The sequence below is a fragment of the Suricata suricatta genome, chromosome 9, assembly GCF_006229205.1.
Source record: "Suricata suricatta isolate VVHF042 chromosome 9, meerkat_22Aug2017_6uvM2_HiC, whole genome shotgun sequence".
NCBI lineage: Eukaryota > Metazoa > Chordata > Mammalia > Carnivora > Herpestidae > Suricata > Suricata suricatta.
In genome coordinates, this window is record NC_043708.1 from 38092468 (window position 1) to 38113935 (window position 21468).

At 35.7% G+C, this 21468-nt stretch overlaps 1 protein-coding gene across 2 annotated transcripts in view; it reads right to left on the bottom strand.

Moving 5' to 3' along the window:
* Nucleotides 1–21468, bottom strand: part of MNAT1 (MNAT1 component of CDK activating kinase) — a 207349-nt gene that overhangs the window by 142852 nt on the left and 43029 nt on the right. For both annotated transcript variants that reach the window (XM_029952056.1, XM_029952057.1), the window contains exons 2-3: nt 3128–3280; nt 1521–1594 (exon numbers count right to left, since the gene is read on the bottom strand). In XM_029952056.1, coding sequence (XP_029807916.1) covers nt 1521–1594; nt 3128–3280 — 227 coding nt within the window. The remainder of the gene's footprint in view (nt 1–1520; nt 1595–3127; nt 3281–21468) is intronic.

Below are 21468 nucleotides of genomic sequence, written 5' to 3' on the forward strand. Positions count from 1 at the left end.
TATATATATATATATATATATATATATATATATCTTTTTTTTTAAATAATGGCTAAACCAGAACCTTATTCTAGAATCAAGATCCCCATTCCCCTTCCCCATCTTCTTTGTCCATCAGTTTCTTTAGATTATCCTACCTGCCTGCTTGGACTTGTAACCATGTATTCAACTTGCTCTGTGACATTTATAATCTCCTTTCTCTTTATTGCCTGACCAGACTCTTGACTAGTGACATTGCCTTTAGAATAAACATGAGCTGGATTTCTTCCTGCACTATCCAAATGCCTGTCCTGTACTTAAAAATCTATGTACATCCAGGTTTTTACATTTGCCCAGTTCTTGCAGATTTGGGGGGCTTATCTTCTCAGTCTATATCCTAACGTTTCTACTTTGTCTTGGCACTTCCAATTCCACCACCTTTTCAACTAAACTCCAAGCCACCAATGATTGCTAAGATTATACACAAAATGCAATGAATATAATTAAATTAAAAAAACAATGGCTCCAAGGCATTAAAAGATCCCAGAAAAAGCTTAAGCTATATTCTGTACATCCTGTTTGCTATGACCTAACAAGTGAACTTAGATCTTTTAGAAGTTTCAATTACAGTTGAAATAAAAAAGACTCTCTGGGTTTTTCTCAGTTAATAAAGAAGTTAAAGGCATTAGAATACTCCATTCCTCAAGAGTTTAAATTTTCTAAAAATTTTCCATATATAAACCTTCTAAAGAATGATCAATTTCTTATATTCATATTTAAATATGAAATAAAGTAAGTATAGCCTGACTATCAGGTTTGAAAGAAGAATAAAAAAGATGATTTGTTTACTCTCTATGTCTCATTTGTATCTTGACAGTCTATAATTTTTGTAATATTTCCAAACCTATATTGAGTAATAATAATTACGCCAGCTTTAAAAAAAAAAACACTGATTTCTTAAATTGAAGTATAACAACTACAACTTCCAGGCTCTTTAACATCTATGAAATCTTATTTAAGAAAGAAGAAGTCATCCTTTCTTTTGATGAAAGCATCCTTTTGACTAGCGACAAAAGGCCTTAAGATTACTCTCACTGCTGATTCAAGAATAATATGAAAAAAAGAATGCTCCTTCAGACTATTTTCAAACTACTGTATGCAAAGAGACATAAATGCCTTTAGTCACCACAGAGACATTTAATAGAAATCCTATTTTTTAAAAAATCTGTATATTCATTCCTTGTGTTGATTCTAATACCCCATCAACATATGGATATAAACAGAAACAGTCTTTCTTTCCCAGCTATAAAGTAATACTACTTTCCCTAAAACAAATGTTTATTACTTAAGTATGTCCTTTACTTAAGCATGCCTTCAATTTAACAAACGTGATTCAAATACAACTAAAAGCGAACAGGTAAAAAAAAATCAGGTATCACAACAAAACTTGTTAGAGATTTTTCTGTGAGATGTTCTCATAGGCATATAAAAGATAAAACCACACAGGGTAGCGACCAAAAGTAAAGGCATCCAAAACGTACCAATTTCTTCTACTTCTTCCAGGAAGTCATTATATTCTCTTAGACTAGGAAAATCTTCTTCTCTTTTATTGTATCTTTAAGAGGAAAAAAATGAACACATTACATATCTCTTACTTTCCATATTATCTAACCAGTTTGTTTCTTCTTACCTATTTTATTTATGATACATAGAAAAGGACTGCTTACTGTAAAAAACACTGTTTTCTTCACACCATGTTTGTAATTAGACCAAGAATGTTCTTAAATTCTTATGACTACAAAGACAGAATAGAATCAAGAGAGAAAGATAAAATACGTTAAATCCCTCTAAAACTTACGGAAAAGAAAGAAAAAGAAATAAGGAGACTTATTTACTTCTTATAAATTGATTCACTAACTTTCAGAAAGCTAAAGATTAATTCAAAAGACACCTCCCTATTTTTCATGACAATTATAGTCTAAAGAATACTAGATCAGAAAATTCTGTGAATATCATAATGTACCTGTAAAGAACTAGAAAAACTACAGGGGTCAATAAAAAAATAAGAATCTAAAAGAGACTATCTCTCAGAAGCAATACTAATAATAAAAGAGCAAACAGGGGCACTGATATAGTAACACAGATTAAGTACCCAGAAAAAGGCTGCTAAAACACTGGTGACCTAGGTTGAAACATATACCACCAAAAAGTATACACATATAATAATAATAATATATTAAATTTATATATTAATTTTTTTAACTTTTTTAAATGTTTATTTATTTTTTAGAGAGACAGAGCATGAATGGGTGAGGAGCAGGGAGAGAAGAGGCACAGAATCTGAAACAGGCTCCGGGCTCTGAGCTGTCAGCACAGAGCCTGACGCAGGGCTTAAACTCAAGGACCATGAGGTGACGACCTGACCCAAAGTTGGATGCCCAACCGACTGAGCCATGCAGGTGTCCCTATATATTAATTCTTTAAACTTCAAAAATAAGGTGACTTTTAATAAAAGGACAGATAAAATAAAAACCAAAACTATTCACAAAGAGTAAATACTAAATTGTAAATGAAAAAAATATAATTAAATACATATGTACATACATAAAGATAGATATCAAAACAAATTACAGCTAACACATTATCCTCTCTAACAGCCTTCAAATCTCAATTTAAACCTGCTATCAGTGACCTACCCCAATATTCAGTCACTAACTTCATAGTATTTTTCTCAATTCATAGTCACATAGTTGTTTAGTTTGCCTGTCTTACTATCTATCTCCATGCTATCCTATACTGCTAGACTATAAGCCTTAGGAGGGCAAGGTTCAGAGTGATTTCACTCATTTCTACCTAGTGCCCAATACATATAACACAGTGTTTGCACACAGTAGGTACTTAATATATGTAAAGTAAATTTAAAAATAAACAGTAAATAAATAAATTGTAAAGCCATCAATCCAGAGGATCTACTCTTCTCTAACAAAGGCCAGATAAATATTACTGAGTTCTCTAAGAATGTAATCAATTTCTGTTGAACAAATGCATAGAACTAATACTTATTCACTTGGCAAACTGCCTATATTTCCATCAATAAATAATTATATCAATTATTGAACTCTTTGTATACTCAAACAATAATATTTACATTTTTAGCACTTTTTTCCGAATCTCAACCTCCTTGTCCACAGCAGGATCTTCAAAGAGTTGTACCCTGAAGTTGCTCTTTCTAAGTGGAGTGCCACACTCAGGACAGTTTCCAGCTCCCCTCATAAACAGCAAATCCACACAACTTTCACACCTGTAAAGAAAAAATACAGGATAACCTTTAAGCTAGTACTCAAATCCACAACAATTTTGTATAGTTTGTTTTTTGTTGTTGCTCTGGTGGTATTTTTGTTCGGTTGTGTTTCTCCTCCTCCACCGGAAATAGAGGAGCAGGGGCAGAAGGCAGAGATAGGAAAATGAATCATTGCTAGTTAAAAATCTCACCAAAAAAAATCTTTTAGAAAATATTTATTTTCATTTGGAGCTTATTTTTCAGATATAGGTTTCCTAAGGGATACCAGTTTCATTTTATACATTAATCAAATTTACAAATTAAAACAAATGGAGTTGGGGGCTAGGGGGATTCAGAGGTAGCAAATAGGGAAAAGTCAAAAAGGCACGTAAAGGAATGGTCTGTGGTCACCTCCATTCTTAGTCCGGTGTCACCCTTAGACACAGGCAAGAAAAGCCTCTGTCAGAGGCCTAGGCTCTGCACACCCGACTCACTAAAACAAAGACTTGTTTTCTTTCAGCCTTGTAAAGAAGGTGTTTTTGGAAGTTCAGCAAGCAACTGAACAAGTGGGAATTACAAGAGAGAGGTGCCAGCAAAAGAGGTCTCCTCCACCACTGTCCTGCCCCAGGCCAAAGGGTAAGGAAATGACTGTGCCACAGTATCCATGGAGAAAGGAGAAAAACACCAAAACCTCTGCCCTGAGAAATCACAGGAGGAATACTTCCTCATAAAAACTTTAATCAGTTAAGGTTGGCTGCTCCAAATCCACCAAAAAGGAAAGCCACATTTCCCAGATACTTGCATTCCCTCCTCTCTTCTTGAGTAGTGCAATTTGAGGAACTGCAGAATTTCCTGTAAGTCCTGAGTTAGAAAAACAAGGACTTAAAGAGGTTAATCTCTCAGTACTGGATTCCTAGGGCATTGATGGGATCAGTTCACATACTGTCTTTGATGGGTCCAGGCACCATTCAACCATTCCTGCTCTGCCCCCAAGCCATCCACGCTACTACTAATCAAACTAGCAAGTAGAAAGGCTGGCCAGGAGAAGAGAGCAACAGTTCCTTTAGCCTCTGGGTCTTGAGGATGCAAGCCCTTGGGAAGTGGGCAGCATGGATGTGTAGCTTGATTCTTAACTTACAAATATTTAAACATTTTGATATTCATTGCTCCAGTTGTAATCCTGCCCAACTACACATAGGTTAGGGCCACGCCAGCCCTAATCACTTCTTTCTTAGCATTATCTAAAATTATTTATGTGTTGATTTTCTGTAATCTCTACTAGGATGTATAATATACATTTCATGAGAGCAGGAATCTGACTACCTTGTTCTCTATCCCCAGTGCCTGACAAATAATAAGTACTCAATAATCTACAGGTTAATTTTTTTTTAAATGAATATAAGAGAAGAAAAGAGAAATTCTAATAAATAACAGAAACATTTATTTCTTCCAGGTATATGGCTGACTTATAGAAAAAGCCCATTGAGAAAAATGACACAGGGTAATAAAAATTTTTAAGGTTGGTTACTAGTAAAATACTAACACTGACTTTGTGTATTTCTATCTTAATGGTCCCATCAAATATTAGACGAGAAAAAAATCCTAAGGAACAAAGTTTACAGTTGTCATTATCTAGATCAACAAAACCCCAGAAAACTGATTTTGGGATTCAGAAGATTGGGGATGGTGCATTTCCCCTAATCTTTACAATTAAAGAAAATTAAATCCAACTGTAGAAGATGAAAATGAGCACACTTTAAAATATACTGACTAAAGACAATTATAAGCAAGGAGCCATCTAAAATATTCAAAACTATCAACACAAATAATATTCTATATTTCCAGGTCTTATAGAATAGATTCAGTTGATAATTCACTTAACAAGGTAATACAGAAAACTTTAATATTTCTAAAAGTCATATCGCATATTAGATATATTATTTGTTTTACAACTAGTTTTACATCTCTACTTTTTAAAAATACACTTTAAAGGGTGCCTGGGTGGCTCAACTCATTAAGTCTCTAACTCTTGGTTTTTGCCTCAGGTCATCAGGGTAGTGAGATTAAGCCACAGAGTCAAGCTCCCAGGGGTGAGGAGTCTGCCTAAGATTCTCTTCCTCCCTCTCTCTGCCCCTCCCCTGCTCATGCACACTCTCACTCAAAAAAAAAAAAAAAAAAAAAAAAATCTGAGGCACCTGGGTGGCTCAGTCAGTTAAGCGCTAAGTGTCTGATTTCGGCTCATGATCTCACAATTCATGAGTTTGAGCCCCACATCAGGCTCTGTGCTGACAGCTCAGAGCCTGCTTCGGATTCTGTGTTTCCATCTCTCTCTACCCCTCCCCCTTGCTTGTACTCTGTCTGTCTCTCTCAAGAATTAAAAAATAAATAAATTACGAAAACCATTTTTTTAAAAATCTGCCTTAAATCATAAGGATCTCAACAACAAATAACTCTCTTTATAGAGCTCCAAGATAGAAGCATACAGAGAAAAAAACTGAAATCTCTACCTCATTCTGTTCTATATCGCAGTTCCCACAGACAACATAACTACTTTAAGTGTAGAGTTTATGTGACCAATCTTTTTCAATATATTTATAGAATATATGTATAAATTTATATATATATTTATAAAATACATACTTATAAATTTATATATATATTTTTAATATTTTATTTATTTTTAATACAGAGAGAGACAGAGCATGAGAGGGGGAGGGGCAGAGAGAGAAGGAGACACAGAACCGGAAGCAGGCTCCAGGCTCTGAGCTAGCTTTCAGCACAGAGCCTGACACGGGGCTCGAACCCACGAACGTGAGATCTGACCTGAGCCGAAGCCGGAGGCTTAACCGACTGAGCCACCCAGGAGCCCCTATATTTTTTTAAAAGAAGACAAAGTTGATAATTGCTAGTTAACTTCATCTAGCAACAGAACAACCAGAGCAGCAGGAGATGATCAACCTCTGGTCTCCAAGAGTGTAAAAAAGTGTTTCATATAAAATTTCCTATTTTCCAGAGTACAGGAAAATTTGCTGGAAAAGCCCAAATCCCCAGTCATTACCTACTTCCAAAGATAGCATTATGATTTTCTCTTGTTTTTGAAAATCAGAATGGTACCCCACCTTCTATTCTCTCTAAACAACTTATTTTTACTTATTTTTTTTAATGTTTACTTATTTTTGAGAGAGAGTGAGCAAGCAGGGGAAGGGCAAAGAAAGAGGGGGACAGAGGATCCACAGCAAGCTCTGTGCTGACAGCAGACACCCAATGTAGGGCTTGAACTCACAACAGCGAGATCATGACCTGAGCTGAAGTAATATGCTCAACTGCCTAAGCCACGCAGGTGCCCCTAAACAACTTATTTTTAGATTTTATTTTCTTATATCAACATTTAGCTGCTTATATTCCTTTGTCAAGATTTTTTTATCTGACTTGTTTGCCTTACTTTTTCAAGAGGAATTATATTCCATGTAGAATTTCAATAATTATTAAAATAGATTAACTATTTTATAGTTAAGTTATAAGTTATAAAGGTATAACTATTACCTAAAGGGTGCCTGGGTGGCTCAGCTGGTTGAAAAACCAACTCTAATAAGAGTGACAAGAAAACATGACTCAAGAAAAGGTGAGCCCCCCCACACACAAAAAAATGAGTTTTTATGTCCCCTTTACAAACAGCAAGGATCATGGAATACATATAATTTCCCTTTTTGCCCTCTTGCCAGTAAACTCTTAAGCCAAAATTAAATGCTTTGTTGAAAAACACTGTATAGGTTTTCAAGAAAAAGGTTGGAAAAGAATGAAGAAGGTTAGAAAGATATGCATTAGGGATCTTGTGATGTACATAAGATTGTCCTTACTATACAATGAGGTCAGTGAGCAATGGGGAATCAAATAATTGGCTTTAAAATCATATAACTAGCAAGAATTGACCTTGGTCTGCTTCACATTCTACATTATCTCTTTCACTCCTATTCTTAAACTGACCTAAGTAACAATCCCCAGTGTCTACCTTTAGCCCAAACATATCTCCTCCTAAGTTCCTATTAGACACTGCTTATTGCACAATTCCTATTTGATATCTCACAGATACATTTTTTTTTAGAAAAATAAAATTCCCTCAAACTCAATATACACCAAGCTAATATCCTTCCTTCTATGAGGATTACAAAGAGAATGACACCAACTTGTGCATAAGGGCTCATAATATAGTGGTCAAAATAGAAAAGAAAAAACAAAATCTATAATAAACGTATACTCTGAATACTATTACCATAAGCTCTCAACCAATAAGCAACAGCTCAACAAATTACACTATACACTCCTGACCAGTATTAACACATCACATTCCAAATGCTCCAAGCCAATGACAGTTCCAAACGTACTATCCTGAGTCAAGTATTTCCTGAAATACATGGACTCTACTCTTCTGAACCCATTCTTATTGCCACTGATGAATAATTTTGAACTAGAATAGCCAAAAAGTTTGTGGAGATGATAGTATTGGATGTTGAGATCCAAGTTTTGCAGAGGCTCTATGCCCCTTCAAACATATGGTTGAAGAAACAGAGTGAAAGTCAATTAGATACTGAAAGAAAAATCCTGTAGCTAACTTTATGAAGGGTTTCAGAAATAATCCTGCACACTGGGAGATCTGACAATTATAAAAATGATATAAAGAAACACAACATGGCCACCAAGGGCATTCAGAGCCTTGGAGAATTTAAAGAAAAAAAAAACTGCCAGTATAACAAGCCAGGAATGCATCTCATCAGGACCATTTCTGTGACTCTACCTTAGGAAAGCTAAGGGTAAAATCAATTAGTTCTACGATATCCAAATGCAAGTCCTACATTAAGTAAAACATCACCTTCACATTCATAAGGATTCAAAGGAATTAAATATATATTTACCTAAGTAGGCCAAAGAATATTTACATTACTTGAAAAAGTATCAATAGGTTCCTCCATTTTCCAACTACATATCTATGGAAGCCGCATCATCTCCATATACTTCAAAGGAAATTACATAGAACAATGTAGATTCACCACAGAAACAAATATCACAATCTAACTGTCTTCTCTTAACCCAAACAAAAGGACTGCAAAACTGTAAAGCAACGCTGAGGCACCTGAGTGACTCAGTCAGTTACGCATCAGACTCTTGATTTCAGCTTGTGTCATGATCCCGGGGTAACAGGATTGAGTCCTGCATCAGGATGAGTAAGGAGCCTGCTTATTATTATTAGGGATCTTATGATGTACATATGTACATATGATTGTCCTTACAAATCTCTCTCTTCTTCTGTCCCTCCACTGCATGCATGTGTGCTCTCACTCTCTCAAAAATAAAAAAAATAAAATAATAAAGTAAAAAAATATGGCACTACATAAAGCACTACTACTTTAAAATTTTTGTTTTGGAAAATATATTTTATATTTTTAATAAATATTTTCAAATTTTCTCAATTTTAATGTCCAACATTAAATATTAACAGATACAATCTTCATAAATAAAAGCACTTGGGGAGTCCTAAGTAATTTTTAAGAGTATCAAAGGTACTGAGACCGAAATCAAAATATCTGAGAACCAGGTTATATGTGATCAATAAAGGTTATTTATAAAGAAATATAATTTGAGGGGCACCAGGATGGCTCAGCCGGTTAAGAGTCCGACTTTGGCTCATCATGATCTTGTGATTCGTGGGTTCAAGCCCCGTCCGGCTCTGTGCTAACAGCCTGTATCTCCCTCTCTCTACCCCTCCTCAGCTCATACTCTGACTCTCTCTTAAAAATAAACAAACATTTTAAGAAACTAAAACTGCGGAGCCCGGGTGGCTCAGTCGTTTAAGCATCCAACTTCAGCTCAGGTCATGATCTCACAGTTTGAGATGGGTTTGAGCCCCGTGTGGGGCCCTGTGCTGACAGCTCAGAGCCTAGAGCCTGCTTCAGATTCTGGGTCTCCCTCTTTCTCTCTGCCTGTCCCCTGCTCACGCTCTGTCTCTCTCTGTCTCAAAAATAAATAAACATCAAAAAACAAATCAAAAAAATAAAAAATAAATAAAACTAAAATAAATATAATTTGAATGTAAAGGGGGATGTGGGGAAAGAAATCATTTTGAAATATACCAATGCACTCTACCTTCTCAACAAGGCCTGCTCTCAGGTAAAACTTAACCAAAGCCTAACTAGTTTGGCTATAATCAGAGCCTAACTAAGCTGGGAGAGGGTAAATAACCAACTGCAGCTGATTCTAGCCATCCAGTCCATCTAAGTAGGAAGGAAAAAAAAAACAACCGTGAAACACTCATGAACTTCACAGTAAAAAAAAAAAAAATTGGCTCACTAAAAGTCTGGGACCTAATCACAGAAATATAGAACACTTCCCCTCCCCCAATGCCTCCCCACAACATTACTTACTAAAAGCCTACTTAGAACAGTTTCTTTTACACAGTACATCATGTTTAGCTATCAAGAAAAATTTACAAGCTATTCCAAAAGGCAAAAGAACATAACCGGTGGACACAGAACAAGCTTAGAACCAGACATAGCATGGATGTTAGAATTATCTAACTAGGAATACAAAACAACCATAATTAAGATGCTAAGGGCTCTAACAAATAAAGGAGACAAGATTCAAGAACAGATGAGCAATGAAAACAGATGGAAAGTCTAAGAAATAAGCAAAAGAAATGTTAGAGATTAAAAAAAATACTGTAACAGAAATGAAAAATGCCCTTGATGGCCTTATTAGACTAGATATAGCTGAGGAAAAACATCTTTGAGCAAGCGAATATATCAAAACAATCTTCAAAAACTGAAGACCAAAAGGAAAAAGACTGAATGGAACAGAATACCCCAGGACTGTAGAACAACTACAAAAGTGTAAGATATGTACAACGAGAACACCAGAAAGGGAGGAAAGACACACAAGAAATACGTGAAACAACAGTAACTGAAAGGTTCCCCTATATTAACATCAGACACCTAACCAAAGATCCAAAAACCTCAGAGAACACCAAAGCACACAAATGATCCCCAAAAGACCCACACTTAGGCATATCATTAGCAAATTACAGAAAATTAAAGATAAAGAAAAAAATTATGAAAGAAGCCAAAGGGGGGAAATAACATCTCACTTATAAAGGAACAAAGATAAAAGTTACATTCAACTTCTCTCCAAAAAAATATACAAATAGTCAACTAAAATATTTAAGGTGTTTAGAGAAAAACACCTCTAACCTGCAAAATTACCTTTAGAAAGTGAAGAAAAAATAGTTTATCAGACAAATATTGAAAAACTTTTTTGCCAAAAGACCTGTCTTGTAGGAAATGTTTTTAGAAAGTTCTTTAGAGAAATAAAAATAATGAGTCAGAAACTCAGATCTACATTAAGAAAGAAAACTTGAGAAAAAATAACTGAAGGTAAAATAACTTCATTTTTAGAATCAATCTAACAAATAAGATTTAGTTCAAAATAACAATGCACTTAATTATGTAAATTTCTATATATAAGTGCATGTGTATATGCCTATGTATGATTATATATAAGTAAAATGAATGATAGCGATACAAGAAAAAGGAGGAAGGAATTGGAATTATTTGGTTATAAGGCTCAAGCACTACAGTGCAGTGGTATGGTGTTATGTAACAGTGGATATGAATTAGTTATAAATGTATATTACAAACTCTAGGGCATCTACTACCAAAAGTACAGAAAGAAGTAAGACTGATGTGCTAAGTACGAAAAGAAAATGGAATCACATAAAGTGCTCTTTTAAAACCACAACAAAGTCTGAGAAGATGGTGGAGTTGGAGGACCTAAGCACAAATACAACTAAGTAACACTGACACCAGCATAAATAACCCAAAAAACAACCAAAAGACTGGCAGAACAAACACCACAAATAGAGGTAGAGAAGAATGTAATTTTTATCTTTGTTCCTTCATAAATGAGATGGTATTTACCTTCTCTGGCATCATTTTTTATCTTTAATTTTCTGTTAATTGCTAATGATATACATAGGTGTGGGTTTGGGGGCTATTTGTCCTCCTTGGTGTTCTCTGAGCTTTTTGGATCTTTGGCCACATCAAAAGGATAGGAAGGGCAGAGACACGTTGGGGAGCAAAACTGACTGCTGACATCTGGGGGCTGGAGGGAAAACTGCCCACAGAAAGAGGAGTGAGAAAGACTATTACATCAAAGAGCCCACACCAGTAACAGAAATCCCCATAAAACTTGGCTTTGAAAACAAATTTCACGTGTTCTATTTTTTGTTTATTTTTTAATAATCTCTATATCTAACATGGGGCTCAAACTCAAGACCCCAAGATCAAGAGTTTGATGCCCTTCCAAATGAGTCAGCCAGGCTCCCCTCCTGAGTTTTTATACCCAGAGGGGCCTAAAACCAGAAATTTTAAAACTCAGCAAGCTCAGTTCTGGGAGAGCCCAAAGGGCAAAACGAGCTGAAAGAGACAACACTACAAGCAGCCTGGGAAGATTCAGTGAAGAATCAGCAGTGTGAAAAATGCCTGTGGATTCTGGAATGAGAGCTATTTACTCATCCAGAGGTATCCTGAGGGGTAGGGATCACAGGAAGACCCCTCCAGTAACAAAGGAGCTGTCAGCCACCTTTTCCCACCCCTGCCCCTCAGCACAAACACACAACCACCAACAGGAACAAGCAGGCCAAGACTCACTACCGAACATGCTTACATCAAGCCCCACCCTGCCGTGCTTCAGCAGATCAGCTCTTTCCAGTCACACTTGCCTCAGTCCCAGCTCTGGGTACCCCCCCCCCCCACAACCTCCTGCCAAGATCTGTGCAGATCCTGCCACCACCACATCTCCCAACAAGCTTTATGGGCCCTCTGTCCTGGCAGCCAGAGCAACGCACAATCTTGTTAAAACTGCCCACCCTGAGGAAGCAGCCACAGTTCTCATTTCCCTGGCCAACCTGCGCATCCTGTTAAAACTGTATGCCCCACCCCAGCCGGGGACAAAACCCTGCCTAAAACAAGCAAAGCTTTACATCTTCTTCAGATCACTTCACTGACGTTTGATAAAGCGTCCAGGACACAACAGCAAGCACACACAACACACACAGGAGACACCCCTGAAGAAGCAGGTTCTAGGGAACAGGGAACACTGCACTGCAGGGCACTACAAGACCCCTTCATAAGGCCTTTACTTGCAAGAGCAGAAGTAGCTGACTTTCCTAACACAGAGACATGGCACAGAAGAAACAAAATGAAGAGGCAGAGGAATTTGTCCTAAATGCCACAAGTCCAGAGGTCCTGTGGCTCTGGACCACACCCAAGAGACGTAAGCAAAATAGATATAAATACTATGCCTAATAAGAGTATTTAAAGTAATGAGAAAAGAATGGAGGACAACAGTAAGACCCTTAACAAAGAGATAAAAGAGGAACCTCTGTGGCTCAGCTGGATGGTTAAGCACCCAACTTCAGCTCAGGTCCTGGTCCCCCAGTTAGTGGGTTAGAGCCCTGTGGTGACAGCTCAGAGCCTGGAGCCAGTTTCAGATTCTGTGTCTCTGTGTCTCTCTGCCCCTCCCCCCGCTCACACTCTGTCTCTCTCTGTCTCAAAAATAAATAAAAACATTTAAAATTTTTAATTAAAAAAACAGAGAGATAAAAAAGATGAAGAACACAAAAAATGAAATTAAAAATACATTAGATGAAATAAATGACCAGCTAGAGGAAGTAGAGAAAGGAATCAGAAACCTGAAAGACAGAGGAATGGAAAGTAATCAAGCTGAGCAGATGAAAGAAAAAAAATTAGGCAAAATCAGAATAGACTTAAGGAAACTCAATGATTCCATCATGAATAATAACATTCTCATTATAGGAATCCTAGAACGAAAAGAAGAGAAAGGGGACAGAAAACTTATTTGAAGAGATAATAACAGCTGAAAACTTCCATAATGTGGGGAAGGAAACAGATATCCAGATACAGAAGGCAGAGGTTCACCAAAAAAATCAACCCAAGAAGCTCCACACCAAGACACACAGTGATTAAAATGGTGTAAAAAAAAAAAAAAAAAAAAAAAAAGGCAGGGCAGGGAGTGGGGGCGCGGGGGCGGGCCTGCAGTAGGCACCTGAATAGCTCAGTCATTTGAGCCTCCTATTTCAGTTTGCAAGTTCCAGCCCCACACTGGACTCATTAGCATAGAGCCAGCTTTGGATCCTCTGTCCCCCTCTCTCTGCCCCTCACCTGCTTGCACTCTTTCAAAAATAAACATTTAAAAATAAAATGGTTAAAAAATAGTAGTGATAAAGAAAGAATTTGAGGGGCACCTGAGTGGCTCAATCAGTTAAGCATCCAACTCTTGATCTCAGCTCAGGTCATGATCTCACAGTTGCACATACAGTGCAGAGTCTGCTTGGGATTCATTCTTTCTCTCTCTCTTTCTCTCTCTCTCTCTCTCTCTCTCTCTCTCCCTCCCTCCCTTCCCCCCTCAAAATAAAAATAAACTTTATTGAAGAAGAAGAAGCGGGGGAGGAGGGGGCAATGGGAGAGGAGGGAGAGGAGGAAAAGAAAAAAGAATTTAAAAAGCAGCAAGAGAAAAGAACACAGCTACAAACAAGGGAAACCCCAAAGGCTATCAGTGGATTTTTCAGCAGAATTCTTGCAGGTCAGTAGAGAGTAGCGTGATACACTCAAAGTGCTGAAAAAAAAATCTGAAACCAAGAATACTCTATTCAGCAAGGCTATCATTCAAAAGAGAAGGAGAGAAAGAGTTTCTCAAACAAAAATTAAAGAAGTTCATGACCACTAGACCAGCCCTACAAGAAATGTTAAAGGGGATTCTTTGAGTTAAAAAAAAGAAAGAAACAAAGAAAGAAAGAAAGAAAGAAAAAAGAAAAAAACAAAGACTACAAGTAAGAGTATGAAAATTAGAAAACACAAAAGCAGTAAAAATAAGTATATCTGTAAAAATCAGTAAAGGGTTTACAAAATAAAACAATGTAAAATATGACACCATATACTTATAATGTGGAGGGAAAAGGAAAAAGAATGGGTTAAAACTTCAGTGACCATCACCATCATATAGATTACTATATGCAGAAGATGTTATACATAAACCAAATGATAACCCCAGATCAAAAATCAGTGATATGCACAAACAAAAAAAGAAAAAATCAAGGTATATCACTAAATAAAGACAGCAAACTTTAAAGACAGCAAGAGACGGAACAGAGAAAAACTACAAAAACCAACACAAGATAAGTAACAAATGTGTAGTAAATACTTATCTATCAATAATTACTTAGAATATAAGTGGGCTAAACATTCCAATCAAAAGACATAAGGTAACAGAAGGAATTTTAAGAAAAAGACACAACTATATGCTGCCTACAAGAGACTCATTTCAGACCTAAAGACACATGCAGATTGAAAATGAAGGGAAGGAGAGGCACCTGGGTGGCTCGGTCATTTAAGTGTCCGACTTCAGCTCAGGTCATGATCTTATGGTGCCTAAGTTCAAGCCCTACATTGGTCTCTGTGCTGACAGCTCAGAACCTGGAGCCTGCTTCAGATTCTGTTTCCCTCTCTCTCTGTACCTCTGCTCACACTCTCTCTCACTCAAAAATAAATATTTAAAAAAAAATTTTTTTTTAAAGTGAGGGGATGGAAAAACATGTATCATGCAAATGAATGTCAAAAGAAAGCTGAAGTAGCAATATTTTTATCAGACAAAACATACTTCATTTTTTTTAATTTATATATTTATTTTGAGAAAGAGTGAGTATGTGCACATGAGCGGGGGCAGGGCAGAGAGACAGAGGGAGAGAGAGAATCCCAAGCAGGCTCCATGCTCAGCAATAAGCCCAATGTAGGACTTGATCTCCCAACAAGAAGATCAGTACCTGAACCAATACCAAGAGTCAGACGTTTAACCAAGTGAGCCACCCAGGCGCCCCTAGACAAAACACACTTTAAAACAAAGACTATAACAACAGACAAAGAAAGGACACTACATAATAATAAAGCAGACAACCCAACAAGAAAATATAAAAATTGTAAATATTTATGCACACTTTATGAAAGCACCAAAACACATAAAACAATTAAAAACAAACATAAAGGAACGAATCAATAATAATGCAGTAATAGTAGGGGACTTGAACATCACACTTCCATCAACGGACAGGTCGTCTGCACAGAAAATCAACAAGTAAACAACGGCATGGAATGACACCCTGGAAGAGATGCATTTAACAGATATATTCAGAACATCCATCCTTAACAGCACAATACACATTCTTTTCAAATACACACAAAACAATTCTTCAGAATAGATCACACAAAGGTCACAAAATAAGCTGCAACAAATCTTAGAAGACTGAAGACATACAAAGCATCTTTTCTCACCACAATGCTATGAAACTAGAAATCAACCACAAGAAAAAAATCCAGAAAGAGCAGAAACACATGAAAGTTAAATAGCGTGCTACTAAACAATAAATGGGTCAACCAAGAAATCAAAGAAGAAATTAAAAATTACATGGAGAGAAATAACAGTGAACACATAATGGTCCAAAATCTCTGGGATGCAGCAGAAGAAGTCTAAGATGGAGTTTATAGCAATATAGGCCTAGTTCAAAAACCAAGAAAATCTCAAACAACTTAACACTACACCTAAGGGAGCTAGAAAATAACAAAACGCCAAACCAGGAGAAGGAGAAATAATAAGCTATTGAAATAAATTATACAGAAACTAGAATAAACAAAAAACAAAAAACAGAACAATCATACTACGAGCTGGTTCTTTAAAAACACCAACAAAATCCATAAAAAAAGAGATGGGACTCAAATAATATCACAAATGAAAAGAGGAGAAAGAACAACCAAACCACGGAAATACTAAAGATTATTATGCCAACAAAGTGTATAACCTAGAAGAAATAAATAAATTCCTAGAAGCTATATAAACTACCAAAATTGAAGCAAAAAGAAATAGAAAATTTGAATAGACAGATTACCAGAAATTAAATTGAATCAGTAATCAAAAAACTCTCAACAAACCAAAGTCCAGAACCAGATGGTGAATTCTACCAAACATTTAAAGAAGAATACCTGTTCTTCTCAAACTATTCCAAAAAGTAGAAAAGAAAGGAAAACTTCCAAACTCTATGAGGCTAACATTACCTTGATACCAAAACCAAACAAAGAATGCCACAAAAAAGGAGAAATACAGGCCAGTATCTTGGATGAACATTGCTGCAAAAATCCTAAACAGAATACTAGCAAACCCATATCCAACAATACATTAAAAAAATCATTCACCACAATCCAGTGGGCTTTATTTTCAGAATGCAAGGGTGATTCAATATTGGCAAATCAATAAATGTGATATAGCACATCAATAATAAAGAATAAAAACCATACAATCATTTCAATAGATGCAGAAAAAGCATTTGACAAAGTAGAACATCTATTCATGACAAAAACTTTCAACATGGTGAGTGTAGAGGCAACATACCTCAACATAATAAAGGCCTTATGAAGAAAAACACACAGCAAAAAGCACACTCAATTGGAAAGAATAGAGCTTTTCCCCTAAGGTCAAGAAGAAGACAAAGATGTCCACTCTCACCACTTTTCATTCAACACAGTACTATAAGTCTGAGTAACAGCATACAATGAAAAGAAATAAAAGGCAACCAAACTGATAAGGAAGAAGTAAAATTTCACTATTTGTAGATGGTATGATACTTCATATAAAAAACCCAAAAGACTCCACCGAAAAACTACTAGAAGTGATAAAAATAAATTCAGCAAAGTCACAGGCTACTAAAGCAATGTACAGAAATGCATTGCATTTCCATACATTAATAATGGAGCAGCAAAAAGAAAAATTAATGGAACAAACCACTTATAAGTGCACCAAAAATAATTCCTAGGAATAAACTTAACCAGAAGTGAAAGATTTGTACTCTGAGAACTATAAAACACTGATGAAACAAATTGAAGATGACACAGAGAAATGAAAAGATATTCCATCCTCATGGATTAAAAGAACAAATATTATTTAAATGTCTATACTACCCAAAGAAACCTACACATTTAATGCAATCCCTATCAAAATACCAACAGCATTCTTCACAGAGCTAGAGCAAACAAAATTTATATGGAACCCCAAAAGACTTGAATAGCCAAAGCAACCCTGAAAAAAAAAAAAAAAAAACAAGTTCCAGTGCACCTGGATGTCTCTGGTGGTTAAGCATCCAACTCTTGATTTCGGCTCAGATCATGATCTCATAGTCTGTGAGTACAAGCCCCACTCCAGGATCTCCACTGACAATGTAGAGCCTGCTTGGGATTCTCTCTCCTTCTCTCTCTCTCTCTGTCCCTCCTACTGCTCTTTCTCTCTCTCAAAATAAATAAATACATGGGAAAATTTTATTTTATTAATTTTTAAAAAATTTTTTAATTTTAATGTTTATTTATTTTTGAGAAAGAGTACAAGTTGGGGAGGGGCAGAGAGAGAGAGACAGAACCCGAAGCAGGCTCCAGGCTCTGAGCTGTCATCACAGAGCTCGATGCAGGCTCAAACTCATGAACTGTGAGATCATGACCTGAGCTGAAATCAGACACCCAACCAGAGCCACCCAGGCACCCCTACATGAAAAAAATTTTAAAGAAAAAGGTGAAGGAATAACAATTCTAGATTTTAAGTTACATTACAAAGCTGTAGGGATCAAAACAGTATGGTACTGGCACAAAAATAGACACACAGATCAAAAAAAACAGAACGTAAAACTCAGAAGTGAACCCAAAAGTATATGGCCAACTAAACTTCAGCAAAGCAGGGAAGACTACCCAATGGGGAAAAAAGAATGTCTCTTCCACAAATAGTGTTAGGAAAACTCCATAGCAATAAGTAAAATAAAACCAAACCAATTTCTTACACCACACAGAAAAATAAATTCAGGTCTAAATAAGAGACCTGAAACCATAAAAATCCTAGAAAAGAACCCAGGTAGTAATTTGACAACGGCCATAGCAACTTCTTTCTGTATATGTCTCATGAGGCAAGGGAAACAAAAGCAAATATAAACTACTTAGACTACATCAAAATAAAAAGCTTCTGCCCAGCAAAGGAAATAATCAGCAAAACAAAAAGGCTACCTACAGAATGCGAGAAGATATTTACAAATGACATATCTCCTAACAGATCAGCATCCAAAGTATATAAAAACTTATAAAACTCAACACTAAAAAAATCCAAATATTCCAATTTAAAGAATGGGTAGAAGAGGGGCGCCTGGCTGGCTTAGTTGGTAAAGTGTGTGATTCTTGATCTCAGGGTCATGAGTTCAACCCCACATTGGGTGTGGAAATTAGTTAAAAAATTTTACTTTTTAACTTAAAAAATTTTTTAAATGTTTAAATGGGCAGAAGACATGAATAGATATTTTACCAAAGAAAAATTCAGATGGCCAAGAGATGCATGAAAAGATACTCAACATTAATGATCAGGGAAATGCAAATCAAAACTACAATGAGGTATTACCCCACACCTGTCAAATGGCTAAAATCAACAACACAAGAAACAGCAAGTGGTGGCGAGGATGTGGAGAAAAAGGAACCCTTGTGCACTGCTGGGGGAATGCAAACTGATGCAGCTACTGTTACAGAGGTTCCTCAAAAAATTAAAAATAGAACTACCCTATGGCCCAGCAATTGCACCACTAGGTGTTTATCCAAAGGATACAGGAGTACTGTTTCAAAAGGGTACATGCACCCCAAAGTTTATAGCAGCACTATTGACAATAGCCAAATTAAGGAAAGAATCCAAATGTCCATCAAGTGATGAATGGATAAAGAAGATGTGGTATATACATATACAATGGAATATTACTCTGAGATAAAAAAGAATGAAATCTTGCCATTTACAAACAATATGGATGGACTTACAGAATATAATGCTAAGTAAAATAAGAGAAAGACAAATATCGTATGATTTTACTCATATGTGGAATTTAAAAAACAAAACAAATGAACAAAAAAAAAAGAGAGATAGAGAGACAAACCAAAAAATAGACGCTTAACTAAAGAAAATAGATAGTTACCAGAGGGGAGATGGGTAGGGGTGTGGATAAAATGCTGAATTACTACATTATATACCTGAAACTTATATAATACCATATGTTAACTATACTGGAATTTAAATATACAGACAGACAGACAAACAAAAATTGTTTAGAAAACCACAAGAGACAGAAAAAGAGTAGAGGACAAAATAAGAACAAAGAATAAAAACCACAAATAGAAAACAGTAATGAACATAGGACATAGTAGATATTAAGTCAAGAATATTAGTAATCAATTTGAATGTCAGTAATCTGCACCAAGTAAAAGTCAGAGATTGTCATGCTGTATCAAAAAGCAAGGCCCAACTATATGTTATCTACAAGAAACCCACTTTAAATACAAAGACATATTAAAAATAAATAAGTAGAGAAAAATATACTGTCCTAACACCAATCAATAGAAAGCAGGAATAATTTCAGACACAGTCGACTTCAGAACAAGGAAAGTTATCAGGGGCAAAGCAGAGCATTACATAATAATAATGGGGTCAATGCTTAAGAAGACCACAATCTTTAATGTGCATGCACCTAACAACACAGTATTAAAATATGTGAGGCCGGGGTGCCTAGGTGGCTCAGTTGATTAAACATCTGACTCTTGATTTCAGATCAGGGCTCATCATTCATGAGTTTGAGTCCCATATTGGGCTCTGTGTTAACAATGCAGAGTCTACTTGGGATTCTCTCTCTCTCTCTCTGCCCACCCCACCACCCCACAGGCTCATATTCTCACTCTTTCTAAAAATAAAAAAAATACATATTTAAAAAAAAAATATATATATATATATGTGAAGCAAAAACTGACAGAACTGCAAAGAGAAACAGATGGATCCACTATTGTATTTGGAGACTTTCCCACTGTTCTGTGAGAAATGGACAGATCCAGCAGGCAGAAAATCAGTAAGGAAATAAAGCATACTCTTATAGCAGTTACCCTCCTTGGTATTTACCCAAATGAGGTAGAAATTTATGTCCACACAAAAACTACACATGGTGTTTATAGCAGCTTTATTCATAATTGCCAAAACTTGGAGGCAACCCAAATATCCTTCAGTATGCGAACAGATACATAAACTGGTATATCCAGACAATAAAATATTACTCAATACTGAAAAGAAAAGAGCTATCAAGCCATGAAAAGACTTGAAGAAAACTTAAATGCATATTACTAAGTGAAAAATAGTCAAATCTGAAAAGCCTACATAGCAGAAGATTCCAACTGTATATAACATTCTACAATAAGCAAAATACAAGACAATAAAAAGATCAGAGATTGTGGTTGGTGGGGGAAGAGGGGAGAAATGGGCTGAGCACAGAAGATTTTTAGAGCAGTAAAAACACTCTATATGGAATTTCAATGATGGATATGTCACCAAACTTTTGCCCAAATCCATAGAACACAAAATATCAAAATTGAACCCTAAAATAAAAATAAACTATGGACTTTGGGTAATAATGATGTGTCAATGTAGGTTCATCCCTGGTAAAAAAAAAATATATATATATATACATATATAACCTACTGATGAATGATGTTTATAATGGGTATATGAGAAATATCTGTAAAAATATCTATAAATATCTATAAAAATAATATTAACATTTTTGTTTCAGGAAGGCAAAGTATACCAACGTTAGCTCATTGTTACCATTTTCAATTAATTATTTTAAGTACCAATAAATCCTAAAGAAACTCAATTAATACAATAATAAACAAGCTTGAGATGTATAACTCAGAATGTTTTAAAACCCATGGCATATTTTAAATTTGTAATTAATTTTTATTTTTGAATGGTAGAGACAATTATTTTCAAACTTCACTAATAAAAAGAAAATTCAAGCCTTTTATAAATGGACTTAATGAAATGAGTTATTACACATAAAAGAACTTAAACCAGTGTCTGGCACATAGTAAATGTTCAATAATTGTTAGCTATATCTCTACATTTATCAATTCTTTTCCATCTGACTAGATAATTCTTAAATTGTGCAGACACAATAATATTTTGCACTTACCATTCAGCAACTTCCAACATCCTGAATTCTGGTATTTCTACAAAACTGTTGCTTTATTTTTCCATTTCACTGACCC